General features: G+C 43.3%; 2 protein-coding genes across 6 annotated transcripts in view; both read left to right on the forward strand.

Moving 5' to 3' along the window:
• The window catches only part of plekhh1 (pleckstrin homology domain containing, family H (with MyTH4 domain) member 1), a 32,437-nt gene extending 29,750 nt beyond the window's left edge, over nt 1–2,687 (forward strand). The window contains exons 33-34 of one of the 3 annotated variants that reach the window (XM_061844248.1): nt 293–412; nt 1,909–2,686. In XM_061844248.1, coding sequence (XP_061700232.1) covers nt 293–412; nt 1,909–1,950 — 162 coding nt within the window. In that variant the 3' untranslated portion in view covers nt 1,951–2,686. Of the gene's footprint in view, nt 1–292 lie in introns of all 3 variants that reach the window. The other 2 variants (XM_061844247.1, XM_061844246.1) reach the window with 2 other exon arrangements.
• Nucleotides 2,688–4,809: 2,122 nt separating this feature from the next.
• slc25a21 (solute carrier family 25 member 21) overlaps nt 4,810–14,425 on the forward strand; it is an 87,466-nt gene continuing 77,850 nt past the window's right edge. For all 3 annotated transcript variants that reach the window (XR_009798516.1, XM_061844437.1, XM_061844436.1), the window contains exon 1: nt 4,810–5,047. Coding sequence is in view for 1 of the 3 variants with exons in the window: in XM_061844436.1 (XP_061700420.1) it covers nt 4,969–5,047 (79 nt within the window). In the remaining 2 variants the exon portion in view is untranslated. The remainder of the gene's footprint in view (nt 5,048–14,425) is intronic.

Genomic DNA, 14,425 nt, shown 5'->3' on the forward strand with positions numbered 1-14,425 from the left:
TGTATCTCCAGATCGTCCGAATCACCTTGTACAGCGGTCCCCTCGGTTCTCGACCGCAGTCCGTTCCAGAAGGCGGTTCGAGAACCGATTTGTTCAAAAACCGAATCAACCGCCGCGCTCGTTCTGTTATTTACGGCGGGGTGGGAATTGACAACAAAGCGCGTCGTGGGTCAGCTGGTCTGGCCGCGCGCGTTCTGTTATTTCCCGGTTTTGTTTGGGGCGTTCGAGTACCGATTTTCGTTTGAAAACCGAGGTACCGCTGTATCTGGAAAAACACTCGTTTTCCCCTCAGATTCTGGAGTTGACCCTGCTCACGGCCAGCTACATGAACCACTGGACTCCCCCCAGCGCCCCCAAGAGCCAGTGGGACGCGGACGCCCGCCACTTCCCCGCCATGAACTACACCACCGAGGTCCCCACGCTACTCTGAGCGTCCTAAAAGTGCCGAATTTTTATTCTTTGTCTCCGCGAACTTCCCTAGAAAATGTGTCGCAAAGGTACTACGGGTTGTTTTCACGTGACGTCACCCGTTGCGCCGCCTCGGTCGGCGGCCGTTTTCGATCCCTGAGCTCCGTTACCGACATTATGTTTCTAACGGCACTTATTTACGAGGCTACGTGTCAATGCGCACATCATGGGACTCAAGACTGCGTCGCAAAGGCGCAGTATTGTGCCCTTGATCTTGTACTCTACGTGATCCAGAAATCCCGAAGGAGGAGCAGTGGGATCGGACCCTTGTCTGCTCAAGACACTTCCTAAATGATTAGTTCAGTCTTGTTTTTTATAGTTAGGTTGTTGTAGCGAACGGAAATTGCCGCGGTACGTGCTGAGCTCTGTAACGTCCGCGCACCATTCCTCGTAGATATAAAAGCATATTCCACGGACTTTCGTTTTACGTCTTAGCATACAGCTAAGTTCCCATATAAAGAAATAGATGTAAGCTCGTTAGCTCGGCGACACAATCGGCGCGATGGAGGTTGGAGCAGGCTAGCGCGATAGCGAAAGCCAAGTCTCCGTGAAGCGCAGAGCCGCAGAACGTCCAAAGTCTTTCGTCGGAAGCGTTAGACGACGTCGCCGCTTCCGAAGTCGGACTTTGGACCTCGGCGGATCGCGAGGCTTTGAAGAGCGCGCCGGCTAGCAAATCTGGAAAAATGCTTCAGCGAATTGGCGAGAGTTGTCGAAAAAAAGTCCGAAGAAGGCTCACTGATGGTTAGCAAGTCCTCTCTTGTGTGCTTGAGTCCCCAGACACCCGTGAAACACAAACGGTGACGGGGATAGCATTCCGGAGGCCACAACACTGGTAGGCGTTAGGTCGGGAGATTAAATGGCGGCGCGCAATTCAGCAAAAAAAAAACCTGACGTCAGTGAAAACAACCCATTGCGAGGTTAGCAGATCCCGTTAGCTTAAACAAACTCACGAGCCGTTTTCCACAGTCCAGTATCGACACGCTCTTGTGACGCAAAGTTACGTTTTTCGGCAGCCTTTCCGCCTTCTCTTCAGATTTGTTAGCATTCACTTCGATAAACGGCACACGTAACGTTAGCGTTAGCGTGTCCTGTTGCCGTTGTCGCCATTTCGCTGTATAAAATTAGCTCCTTTGTTAGCTTGTCTGGTTGCGATTGAAGCGTTCGATGTAGTAGTAATTTTCAGTTTTAGCGTACTACTACTACGATCCTACGTACAGTAAGACCCAAAAACTATGATAAGTAAAAACGGTACCGTGGAGTGGAATTCTTTTCAAGTATGTGTTTATTTTTTGAATTATTTTTCTTTTTCCTGTTGCCTCGATTGTGCCTTTTGCAAAAATGACTTTCGGATAAAAATGTTGCCTTATTATTAAGGCTAATCTTTTTTTTTTTTTTGTATTTTTAATTCCTGCCTATGACTGTGTGGACTTACTGTACGAGGTGTCGGACTCGATGCTGCCACCAACTGGACGTGGAGGATGATACACAGTTTTTGTTTGCCTCAAAGGTCCCATATTTTACAAAACGCGACTTGTTTTTTTTCTAGTACGTAGGATGTATTATTGTCTTTATGATGCTCCTCTAAAGATGTGAAATATGAATCAAAGTCATCTACGCATTCCTGAGTTTGACATTTTTCTACCGAGTCATTGGAATTTCTTCATCTTATCTATGTCATTAGCAAATATCTCCGCCTACCTCCCCACTCCCGAGCCAGAGTTGTCAATGTCACAAACAGACGGAGGCAACCAATCAGAGGAAAGGGGCGGGCTTAGCCAAATACAGACAAACTGGATACAAAACTGGGTCAAACACAAGTAGCTGTCAGAGAGGCCTTTTTTGGACACTCATATGGCAAAATCTAGACTTTTGTACTTAGTCCACGTTGGAGAATTAATCTACGGAGGCCTAGATAACCAAAATATGGGACCTTTAAAATGGGACAGAACCACTAATGACACGTTTTGTGGCTCACTTGTCTGGTGTTATGCTAATTTTTTTTTTTTTTTTTTTTTTTTACATTTCAGCAACGTCACATTATTCTATGCTGGAAAAAAAAAAGACTTGAACTCTTTTTGGATAGAACCACTGATTTTTGTTTGTGGAGTAATATTAATTTATTATTATGCCAAACCATCTTTATTGCGGGGGGATGAATCTTGCTTAAAAAGGCAAAACTTAGTGAATTAATTAAGGCAGTAATTTAAGAATGTGTGTTAGTTACTTTGTCAGTTCATGTTTGTGTGTTCCATGAAAATAAAAATGGTTAGATCTCTTAATTTTGCATATTTGTTTCATTTTTAGTTCAGTCATTTACAGGTGATGTATTAAAAAAAAAAAAAAACAACAGGCAGCACGGTGGAGCAGCTGGTAAAGCGTTGCCCTCACAGTTCTGAGGACCCGGGTTCGATCCCGGCCCCGGAGTTTGCGTCTTCTACCCGTGCCTGCGTGGCTTTTCTCCGGGTGGGTACTCCGGTTTCCTCCCCCCCCCCCAAAAAAAAACCCCCACCCAACATTAATTGGACACTCTAAATTGCCCGTAGGTGTGATTGGGAGTGCAATTGTCTCGATGTGCCCAGCGATTGGCTGGCGACCAGTTCAGGGTGTACCCCGCTGACAGCGGGGATAGGCTCCAGCACTCCCGCAACCCTCATGAGGATAAGCGCCAAAGAAAATGGATGGATGGATTAAAAAAACAAAGGTATGTAGGTGACTAATTTCTTATTTCAAATCATTTCAATTTTTTTGCTTTGCATTCACTTGATCTATGGAATGTTTGGGGGGGTTAAGGTGCCAAAGGAAAATGATGTAATAATTCTGTATGCATATTTTTCAATTTAGCATTCCCTTTTATGTTTGTCAGTCAGATGCATGATTATGACGATTCAGCTTGTTCGCATATGTAGGGGAGCTTTGGGCGTGCCTGATTTGTTTTTCTCGCGACGTTGATTTCCACGTCCACTTCAAGTGACGCGCATCCAAGATGGCTGTTTCCACTCAACACACAAAGCAACCCGCACGCTCCCAATCCCAAACAGGACCGAAATAATCCACAACTTTCTCCCTGCAGCACATCATGTACAAATAATTGACCTTTAGTCGCCCATCACAGCCAATTTTCTAGACTAAAGGCAGCAAGAGCGCTGCGGCCAGGTGGAGACTGACAGGCCGAGCTAACGTTAGCGTCCGCGTCGGAACCAAACTATCTGACAATCGGGGGGGATATTGTATGTAATTTCAAACGAGACATTTTATCCGAGAGGAGGACCTCAGAGGAGACCAACGTCATAGCTTGCGGCACAGTGGAGCAGCGTTAGCCTCACGGTTCTGAGGTCCCTGGTTCAATCCCATCCCCGCCTATGTGGAGTTTGCACGTTCTTCGCATGCCCAGCTTTTCTCCGGGTGGGCTCTCCGGTTTCCTCCCACATCCCAAAAACATGCATCAATAATTTGACACTTTAAATTGCCCCAAGGTGTGATTGCCTCGATGTGCCCTGCGATTGGCTGGCAACCAGTTCGCGGTGTGCCCCGCCTCCTGCCCGTTGACAGCTGAGATAGGCTGCAGCACTCCACGTGACCCTTGTGAGGATAAGCGGCTAAGTACTATAAACGAATGGATGCACATCAGAACTTTTGAAGTGCATCTGCGAACTGCTCGACTACTGCGCTGCCGCGATATATGTGAATCGTATCGCGTGATTCATACTGTACAGATTTTCATGCAAACATTTTTTTTTAATTTTTCAATTATTGTGATTTTATTTTCCGTGGGATTGTACAGAACTTAACCATGTTTTGAAGTGCTTTTCAATGTCATTTACACTTATCAATCAATCCACTTTCATTATTTTATTACAATATATATTAAATATATTGCATTATTTGTAAAAAAATATATATATATATATAATAAGCTATATAGTGACAGATTTAAATGTTCCAGTATATACTGTACATTGTTATATAAGAGTGATGTCGTTCAATAGTGCATGGAGCAGCATATCAAAGTTGAAATTTAAAATAAATTATTGACAAAAAAAAATTCATTTGTGAAGTGAAAGTGTCTTTTTGCGGTCATGTTTGTCCTGTATTGATTAAACTGGAAGTTTTAGAGAGAGAGGGGGGGGGGGCTGTCACGGGGGTGGGAGTGGGTCTGGCTTCCAGAGTCGAACCGTAAACTTGCAGGCACAAGGGAAAGGAGGTCCAGTCCGGCACAAGAGGCGTTGTGCGAGTAAATCCACATCACGCCAACCACCCGGATCTCGGATTCCTGCGTGTGCGCGTGAACAGGAGCCTCGTGAAGATCCACGCGAGGCGACAACGACTCAGGTCTGCAAAAAAAAAAAAAAAAAAAAGGGACGGCTATGACGTAGTAGCAAGGGGCGCGAGCTAGCTTGTTAGCTAGCTAGCTGCTAACTCTTCTCTTTGCCTTGGCAGATTACCCACAGCACCCCCACCCCAAAAAAACAACAACAACAAAAAAAACCCAATACTGCCACAATGACGACGACCACAAGCCCCAAAGCGCGCGGCATCGTCCGGGAAGCCAGCCACCAGATTATCGCCGGCGGTTCTGCAGGTAGGAGCGATTTAAAAAACAGAAAATATTCCGTTTCTGCTGACAATTATTCGGGAGCATTTCTTTGCTAGCTTCGCTCGACCTGTTGCGCCTCGAGTGACGTCACAAACCCAAGTCCACCACAAAGTGTTCGTACTTCAGAATCGCTTCAATGGAGTCCACTTTGTCCTTTAAGGGGGGGGGGGGGGGTTTGCCAGGGTCGCCGTGCCGAAGAAGACTCGTCCAAACCGGGATAGTTCGAGTCCTGTTTCCCCTTCACACCCCCCCCCCACGGTATGGCGCTGTGACGTCACGGCGCATGCGTGAGAGGCCATTTGTTTGATTTGAAAACAAAACAAACTTTCAATTTGTTGACGCGCTTGATGTCACTGCTGATCCGTGAAAGACACTTGGGGGGAAAAAAGGAGAAACTTTATTGACTCGTTTACTTTAAAACAGACGAGGCCAAATATATAATTTGTTATTTATATAAGAAATTTGCAAGCACAAGATTTATAGAAAAATGCACATTAGAATGTAGATTTTTTTTTCATTTCTTTTCAACAGTTTAAACCTTGAAGTAATCGCATTAAAGCTTGAATGCAAAAGTACTTTACCAATGGGTGACGGTATTTCAACACAAAAAAAAGACAAATCTGTGTTACTGTGCAGCGGGACTACAAAAGATAAACTGCAAAATAGCCAAACTGTGAATGTATGTTGTGCTTTGGACCGGCAGTACACAGTATTTCCGTACAGGATGCAATGTACACATGTGCAAGAGATGAATTCCTTTTGCTAGTCGAGTGGTCTCGAGTTTGCACACGCGCCTCATAAACCCCGAAAACCAACCCGGAAGTTCGCGCCAGCGAATCATCTCGCCCTTCTTCTTTTCCTGCCTTTTTGAAGCTCGCTCAAAAATTTCCCCATGTCGCTCCCAGAAGGCCCCGTAACAAAAAATGATATTGCGTAACGTGGTCAGCGTATTGAAAACATGTGCTGGTGTCGAGCTAGAGCAAACACAATGAGGGGGGTGGGGGGGGGGGAAACACCCACGTCTGGTGGAGAGATAACTTACGTGGGTCCACCTTTGACCTCGTAGACAAGAACTTCAACTTGTTCACATGAGCGTTACAAAGAGGACTCAAGTTCAAGGGCCTCAAGGTTTTTTTTTTGCCTATGAAATATCACAAAACTGCAACGTTTCAACCGCCATCGTGCACAAGTACATTTCTAGACGCCTAAAGTGTATGGAATGTGTAATTTCTAACGCAAATGAGCTCATCTGGATGAAAATATATGTTCGACTGTTCCATAAAATGCATATCCTGTTCGATGTTTTTATCCAGAAATATAAGTGTTCGTGACGTACAGTTTTGACCTTTGACCTAGTTTCTCATCCCCGCAAAACGACTCATTTTGTGGGCGGGGCCTCGTACGCCACAAAATCGACGATAAGCTTGGGAATCCTTTGTATTCACGCCGAAGAAAATACAATCTGTTTCGAGAATTCCTCAGTGATTGTAAGCTGAAAGCAATCCGTAAAAATGATTTATTAATATTTTTATTTTAGAATTATTATTAAAACTGTGCCAAACAAATACGAGCGTTCGTCTGAGATGACACGCTGTGGCGCCCCCTAACGGGACAAGCCGAGAGAAAGCAACATTATATTATTATGTTATTACATATTTGTGAAAATATACCAACATAGACTACGTAATCGGCTTCTGTGTGTTTTGGTGCAATAATCATCATTTTACACGCTAAGTATTTGCCGCGGTTGTCGGGTACCAAATCAGTAAACGCACGGCGTTTGCATAATTTCAAAACAAGACCGAAAACTTTGTATATATATATATATATTCAGGATATCGAAGCAATTACTATTCATCAGTTTATGACGAACTAAACCAAACAAGAACGTCGCAAACAAAATTCCTCGTCATTCTTCCAGTGTATTCCTACGGGATCCATGTTGTTTCCGTCTTTTTCCGGCAAATCCAGCGATGTGCGATCACTTGTTGCAGATGATCGAAAAATAAAAATGTTCCTTCATAACGGATTTAAGATTTTTTTATTCAGCATAAAAACTGTATAATATTCGCAAAAATGTGCGTTGCGGTCCCTCCTCCCTTTCGTTTGTCTTTTTTGCAACATTTCTCTCGCAAATATGGCAATTAACAAGGATTATTTCACGCAAGAAATTAGCATGTTGTGCTAATGGCGGACGGATGAATATTTCAGCCCTACCATGAAAGACCTTTGTTGGAATTATTATTGGGGTTTCTTTGGCTTTTTGCTGCGACTCTCACTCCAAAATATGGATGACGTCGCGTGAGGCGTGCGCACATGCTAGGCCTCAGCGTGTAGCGTTTAGCAAAAGCGCTAGTTAGCCTGTTTTTGTGTGGCAGTTGAGAATGTTTCCCAGTGATGTAAATTTTTGCCAGTACAATTCATAAAATGTATGCCGATGTTATGTAAAATGAAATATTTGTCTGTGTTACGTAAAAGGCGTCCAAGGCCAGAAGTTGTTTTCTTAGCGCTTAGCGTCGCGGTAGATTTGGCCTGAGCCCAGGAAGGTTTTGCGAGAACATGCGCCGTCGCGTACGTGTGATAATAATAGCGTTTTGTCAGCAAAGACCTGTAGCGCCCCCTTCACTGACTTCTTCCTCTTTTTTTTGGGGGGGGTGTGGGGGGGGATCGCTCTGCAATAGCAGAAAAGAAAGAAGTAAAGACACAATGCTACTCACAAATTGGAGCTTTTGACATTTTTAGGTGAAATTTCAAGATAAATTCTTTTGCAAATAGGGAACGCTGTGAATAATTGATGCCCCCCTCCAAAAAAATTCTCTGTCTCTCTCTCTCTCTCTCTCTCTCTATATATATATATATATATATATATATATATATATATATATATATATGTATGTATGAGTACAGTGTATGGACTGCAATTGCCTATAGGTGGTGACAAAGGAATAAAAAACAAAGTTTTTCAACTGATTTCAAAATGTGTACTAAATTAAGTTAAGTGTATGTCGAGAGCTTACGGCAAGGGTGTCAAACTCGTTTTCCTCGCGGGCCGCATTGTACTTGCGCTTTCCCTCAGAGGGCCGTTATGGCTTTGAAACGATAAAAATCTTTAACCGGCTCATCGCATTTACACGTGACATTTATGAACCAGTTCTGGAATCAGAAATCAAGGGTAAGGTTTTTTTTTTCCAACTATTGTTGTTTGGTAACACAAAAAATGCTTGGAATATCTCAACGTTATCATTTATGATATGTCAGATCTGTCAAATTTTGGTACAGGTTTGAACAAAAAAAAAATAATGGAAGTTGATACGCATGATTTGCCTCCGCGGGCCACATAAAATCACGCGGCGGCCCGGATCTGCCCCCTGGGCCTTGAGTTTGACACCTGTGGCTTATCGTATGAAGTTGATAATTCTCAATTTTTTTTGTGATGAGTGTGTATTGGGAGTGCCTGCTTGGAAACGGCGGGGGTGGGGGGGTCCACCCTCCGTTCTTTCATTCAATCATTCACGCATTCATCTTCCTCCAATTGGATTGATTTTTATATTATTGTTTTTTTTTTTTTTTTTTTTTTTTTACACCCAATTGTACTTCCAGTGATCCGTTCAAGGAGGAAGTGCGACGGGTTCCGTTTAATAATTTGGGGTTTTAACTTTGACGTCCTCTTTTTGGATGTCAACGTTTTCGTCCGAAGTCCATTTTTCTCTGCCGGATGCAATGCAGCATGAAATGTATTCAAAATAATTTTGTTTGTGCGTTGTTTTAACTGATTATAACGAGACGTAACGAGAGGTCGGGTTTTGTTTTTAACAGTCAGTTGCCACGTACCTTTATTTTATTGTATTTTGTTTTCATTTTTTAAGATTAGCGTCCTTTCGTCGTACTTTTGCGTGGTAGTTATATGATTAATATTTATCGGTTGTCGAGCCAAAGGAACAAAAATACAATTTAACTAAACCTGAATTTAATCTGTGTTTAATTGAACAAGTGCCTTGCCCCCCCCCCTAAAAAATGTAGATTGTGTCTTATCGTTAGCTCTTTTGTGCTTTCAATACATTTCTTATACTTAATAAAAGCAAGATGATGATTTTTTTTAATGCGTGCAGTATTTGACGTTTTCCTCAAATGTCCACAAGATGGCGGTAGCTCCCTATCCTTTATCTTTTAGTGCTGTACAAGTTGCTTTTTTTTCTTTTTTGGGGATTGAACAAGACACACTCCTAAGTACCCTCTTGATTTGACAGGCCCTTGCTAGCAAAACACAACAAGCGCTCTTATTTTTCACGGGGTCTTGAAAAGCTAACAATGCTAAAGCTTACGTGCGGCGTTTTATTTTGAAGTCTCGAGCTGCTGGAGGGGAACAACATGCTGCGCTTATCTCGTCACTTTTACACCACCAGCGCTAATCATTTAAATAAAATCCCCGTATTTTTGCACAAAAATTCAATTCCTAATTTGAATCCATTTACTGAAAAGGCAACGTCATATTCTACCTGCCCTGCGATTGGCTGGAAACCAATTGAGGCCCCGCCTCCTGGCCACAGACCACTGCGATAAGCTCCAGCATTCTCGGGACCCTTGTGAGCATAAGCAGCTCAGATGATGGATGGATGTATGTGTATGTTTATATACATTTCTCCTGATACAGAACAAGCTTTGAAATTTTTTTTTTTTTTTCAGAAATAAGAAGATAAAAAAAATGTTCAGGCCTTTTTTGCACGTGAAAATATGTACACAGTGTTCCTAAAAATTTTACATTTTTGAATTGTTTGAAAGTAAAAACGTTGATTTAACAAATTAAAATCCTGAATAAATCCAAATGTATTAAGAAATAATCAGTCTAAACAAATTTGAATGTGGTTAAAATTTTTTTTCATAAATATGGACATTTCTTAGTGGCCGTCACCCTGCAGTAGTGCGTATACTGCAAATACATAACAATGTGTTTTCGTGCAAACTTGAAATTGTCCGGCTGCCCCCAAACGTGCAAACGGCAGCGTATGTAAACACGACCCTTCATAAATGAACATTTTAAACGCGAAGTGAGACGTCAAACGTGGTGCCGTCAGTCGCGCGAGCACAGACGACAACGCCGGTCCAAAACTTTTCAACGCTTCACATTTGAATGCGCAACGTCGAAGCTGCCAAGTTCACTGCCATCGACTCTGTAATTGCCTTCTCGTCGCGCACAAAACAAGGTCTTGCCTGTTTCTTGGGGAAAACTAAAACATTCGCTCCCATTGACGGCTTTACACGTCAAATATTCATGTTAATTGGGAAAAGTGTTTTAAACTTGATTTTTTTTTTTTTTTAAATAGAAGGTCAAAAAAGTTGCTAAGCCGGCAACACCGATTGTTTTTTTTTTGGACAAACAAAGCCCTTTTTTTTTCCCAGCCATGTTGTTCCGTTGCTCCGAACGACGGTAATAAAAAAAAAAAAAAAAAAATCAAGTTACAAAAATGGTCCCGACCAGTAGATTAGAAATAATTGATAAAACTAATTAGTTGTGCTTGCATGTTTGTGTGTGTGTGCCCGCCCCCCTCCCCAGGAGACAGGAAGCGGCCCGCACCAATCACAGGGCGAATTAGGCCTAATATTTATTTCCAGAAACAATTGGTGTGCGTGTTTGGCCGCGTCGTGATTGAACTCCCCGGAGGACATGTTGGAGACAGATGTGCGCACAGCGATGACCTCATATGTTGATTTTTGATTTGTGATTTGGGCGGGGGGGCACTTTCTCCTCCTCCTCTTCCTTCCATCGTGATGATGTCTCCATGCAATAATAATTTTTTTTTTTTTTTTTGGGCCTCACGTCGGTCGTTATTGACGTTAGCCTGCGGTTTCGCGTGCGATAATCAACCCGCCGAGATTTAGCGTCTCATTACAACCGTGAACAATCGCGCTGTCGTCGGAAATTAGCGGGGAACGTTCCGCAAACAAACACGCGCGACTTTGTTCGCGAGAAGCCTAAAAAAGGGCAAACTACGCAGTGCGTTTGTTCGGTCCTGCGTGTGAGGCTGATTTTAAACAAGCAGAATTTCATTTGGGGGAATTTGGAGCGCTGACGCCACTCGTTAATTTGATTTAATCATTTTCAAAATGCTCTTTCACGATAATATAGGTAAGAAATCGGACAGAAATGTAACGGGCATCAATGTACTAGCAGTACCTGCCTAGTATTAATACTAGTAATAATTATAATACAAACGATATAGCGTTCCACAAACTAATGTTCATACAACTGAAATACTTTGAAAATAAATCTTTTGTCTGCAAGCCAATACAATTAAAAAAATGTTTCAATGATTCACTATTTTAAAATCTGAAGACAGCGGTTGCTGATGATTGCTCACAATATTTACACATGAAAGACGTTTATAGGTCGCCACTCATAGAACAAAAAAATTCACGTAATTTAAAAAATAAGTAACATATTTTTAAATAAAATGTGATGAATAAAGGTCAAAATGTAAAAATAAATATTCCTACTATATATTTTTATTATTATTAATTGAGTGACTAATACAAAAACAAATATTAATTTTGAAAATATGTAGTCACGGCACGTCTTTCCTGCCTGACAGCAGCTTGTGCTTGTGAAGTCAATGTTGCGTTTACAGTTGGGCTTTAGTGTCAGATTTTTCAGATCTTTTTTTTTTTTTTTTGTACACGAGTATTCTTCTACTTAAGTACAGAGTACGAGTCCGTTTGCCACATCCGCATGTAGCCTTGTGTATTGATTCCACATTGAGGATACGCGAGCCCGCCCGCGGTCTCCCCGCTGGTCCGTAAACGCGTCAGGCGCCCGCGCTGGGATCCTCCTCAAGCCCACTTGAGATTTCGTCAATTGGTCCCAGCGGCGTCGTGTCAAAACAGAAAGCTGGTACACTAAAAAGCGTAGCACGCAACGATGGAGTCGATTCCGACCGGACCGCCATTAGCGTGAGCAAAATTTAAAACGTGTACTAGCAGGGGCTTTTTTTCATTTTATTTTTTTGTATGTTTTTTGCGGACCGACCGGCGGGCCAACGGGTTTCCGCGCTGACGGAAAACGCCCCGTCTCTCGGTCCACTTGCTTTTAAAAGTGAATCTGCTACAGGCGGATCCTGTGATGATAAAACACGATAAGTTACGACCGGCGTGGCCGATAAGGACGTTGAGTGTTTCAATGAACGCCGCTCCAGATTGGGCGCGGCCCGGAACATCTGGTTCTTTTCATTCGGAGAACATTACACGGACCACTACTGGGTCTCCTTCCTTGTCACGCCGGACACGATGGAAACGTCTCTGTTTAGTGAGACGGGGTGTGTGTAATCTTTTCAAAAAAAATATAGGCTGAATCCCAAAAATGATATCATGTTCAAAAGGTTGATCAGTTTGAGCAGAATTAATGTGACATTTGGGGTCAACACATTGAAATTTTTCTTCATCATGATCAACAAAATTTGTTGACGAGTGTAATGATTCCTTTAAACCTGGGCATCCCCCCCCCACCCCCACCCCCCTTTTTTTTGGTTTTAAAAATGCTTTTAATCATGTAAAGCTCATTGAATTAGCTTGTGTGTGAAATGCGCTTCATAAATATATTTGCTTTGCTTTGCTGAAGCGTCCATCCCATAATTTCCCATGGTACGCTCGTGCATTATATTCCCGGTACGTGTACTTATTTGTGACTTTGTGCGTTTCTGTAAGTCGGTCTATGCATAGAAAGAAAACAGCCATTTTCTTTATTATTATTTTTTTTTTTTTTTGCGGCGTCGAGGCCTCCCCGGCGAAAAAGCGGCCCCTTCATCGCGCCCGACGCGCGTGTCGAAAACTCCCGAAGCGGCCATTCAACCCCCGCCGGTGGCGCGGACGGCGGAACGACCCCCCCCCCGCGCGCTGCCTCCCGGGCCTCGCCGCTTAAGCCGGAGGAAACGTTCGACCCAATTCGACCCGGCGTCGGCCCAGAGTTCAGATACGCTAATTACAAAGGCGGCGTGCCGTGCGCCGACGTATAAATAAACATAATAAGTAGTGTCAATAAGGCGAAGGGACAGGCGAAAACCCCGGAATGACACGGCACTTTCCCTGCGCATGTGTGTGTCCGGCTGAGCTGCCGCCGCTGTGTGTATGTACGCTATACAGTACACAATGCACACAAACACACACTGGAAGCCTCCTAGCTCGCTTGCTAGCGAGCTAGCTGGAAACGTGCCCGCCCACTTCGGGGATAACTCTATCAAGATGAACGTCATCAAGTCATTTGTCCGGACCGGGTCCCCGCCAGGATCTTTTCTCTCTGTCTCGCCCGGTGGCCGTACTCAAGGCTTCAATTAAGGAGACAGAAATTTATAGACACTTTGGATTATTTCAGATCTCCCGCGGTAAAGCGGGATGACATACTGCCGAAACACGCTGGCGGCGCCCCAGCGGAAAAAGATCGGCCCGTGAGAAAGTGAATGGAGGGCCGCGTTGGGAGGGGGGGGGGGTTGTTCTCTTGACGGGCTGTCGTAGCGTGGAACAAACAGCCGTTCGTTGTGGCTCGACGTTAACGACAAAAAGCAGCTAGCTGTGGAAGGAGCGCGTCGTTACTGTAGCTTGAGGAAATTGGTGGCTGTACGCGTATTTACCATGTCAGATGTTTTTGTTCTGACGTTCTGAGCCAGTAATGGCTCTAAAATGCTCGAAGTTACTGGGGGCAAAAAGCTCAACGTTGCTCATTACCAACAATTGTCACCAAAATGTGTAAATATCTACTTACCGTCCCAATTGAACAAATCAGTGGTTCCCAACCAGAGTGCCGCGTCACATTAGTGCGCCATGAGAGCTCATCTGGTGGGCCGTGGGAAATTATCACATTTCAAACCCTAACCCTATGTACAAGAAATAAGGTGTTAATAATGTTCACCTATCTATAACGCCTCATAAAGACAAACACAGCAAACAATTGCTATTCTCTGCGCGTGTAATTTTTTTTTTGTGACACTTTAGTATTGTGGTGTGCCGTGAGATTTTTCAAAATGTAAAATATTTGCCTTGGCTCAGTCAAGGTCGGGAATCACTGGAATAAATATCATTTTGACTAGGAAGCCTGGCTGAAAACTTTCAAGGTGTCATTTAAACAATTATTAAAAGGAATGAAATGTACATTTTGTCTATTACTACACTGCTTTACTTTACGTTTAAGAGTTAAAAATGTGTCTAATAATATGAAAAGTGCTTGTAAATGTATCATCGAGTTAACCGGAGTGTGGGGGAAGATACATACAGCTCTAAATAATGTATAATAATAAAAAGTAGGTGTCACTACTTTGCAGATTTCACCTATTGCAGTGGTGCTCCGGAACCGACAAACAATATGTATTAAATGTGCAATTT

The sequence above is a fragment of the Syngnathoides biaculeatus genome, chromosome 15 (assembly GCF_019802595.1).
Source record: "Syngnathoides biaculeatus isolate LvHL_M chromosome 15, ASM1980259v1, whole genome shotgun sequence".
Lineage (NCBI taxonomy): Eukaryota > Metazoa > Chordata > Actinopteri > Syngnathiformes > Syngnathidae > Syngnathoides > Syngnathoides biaculeatus.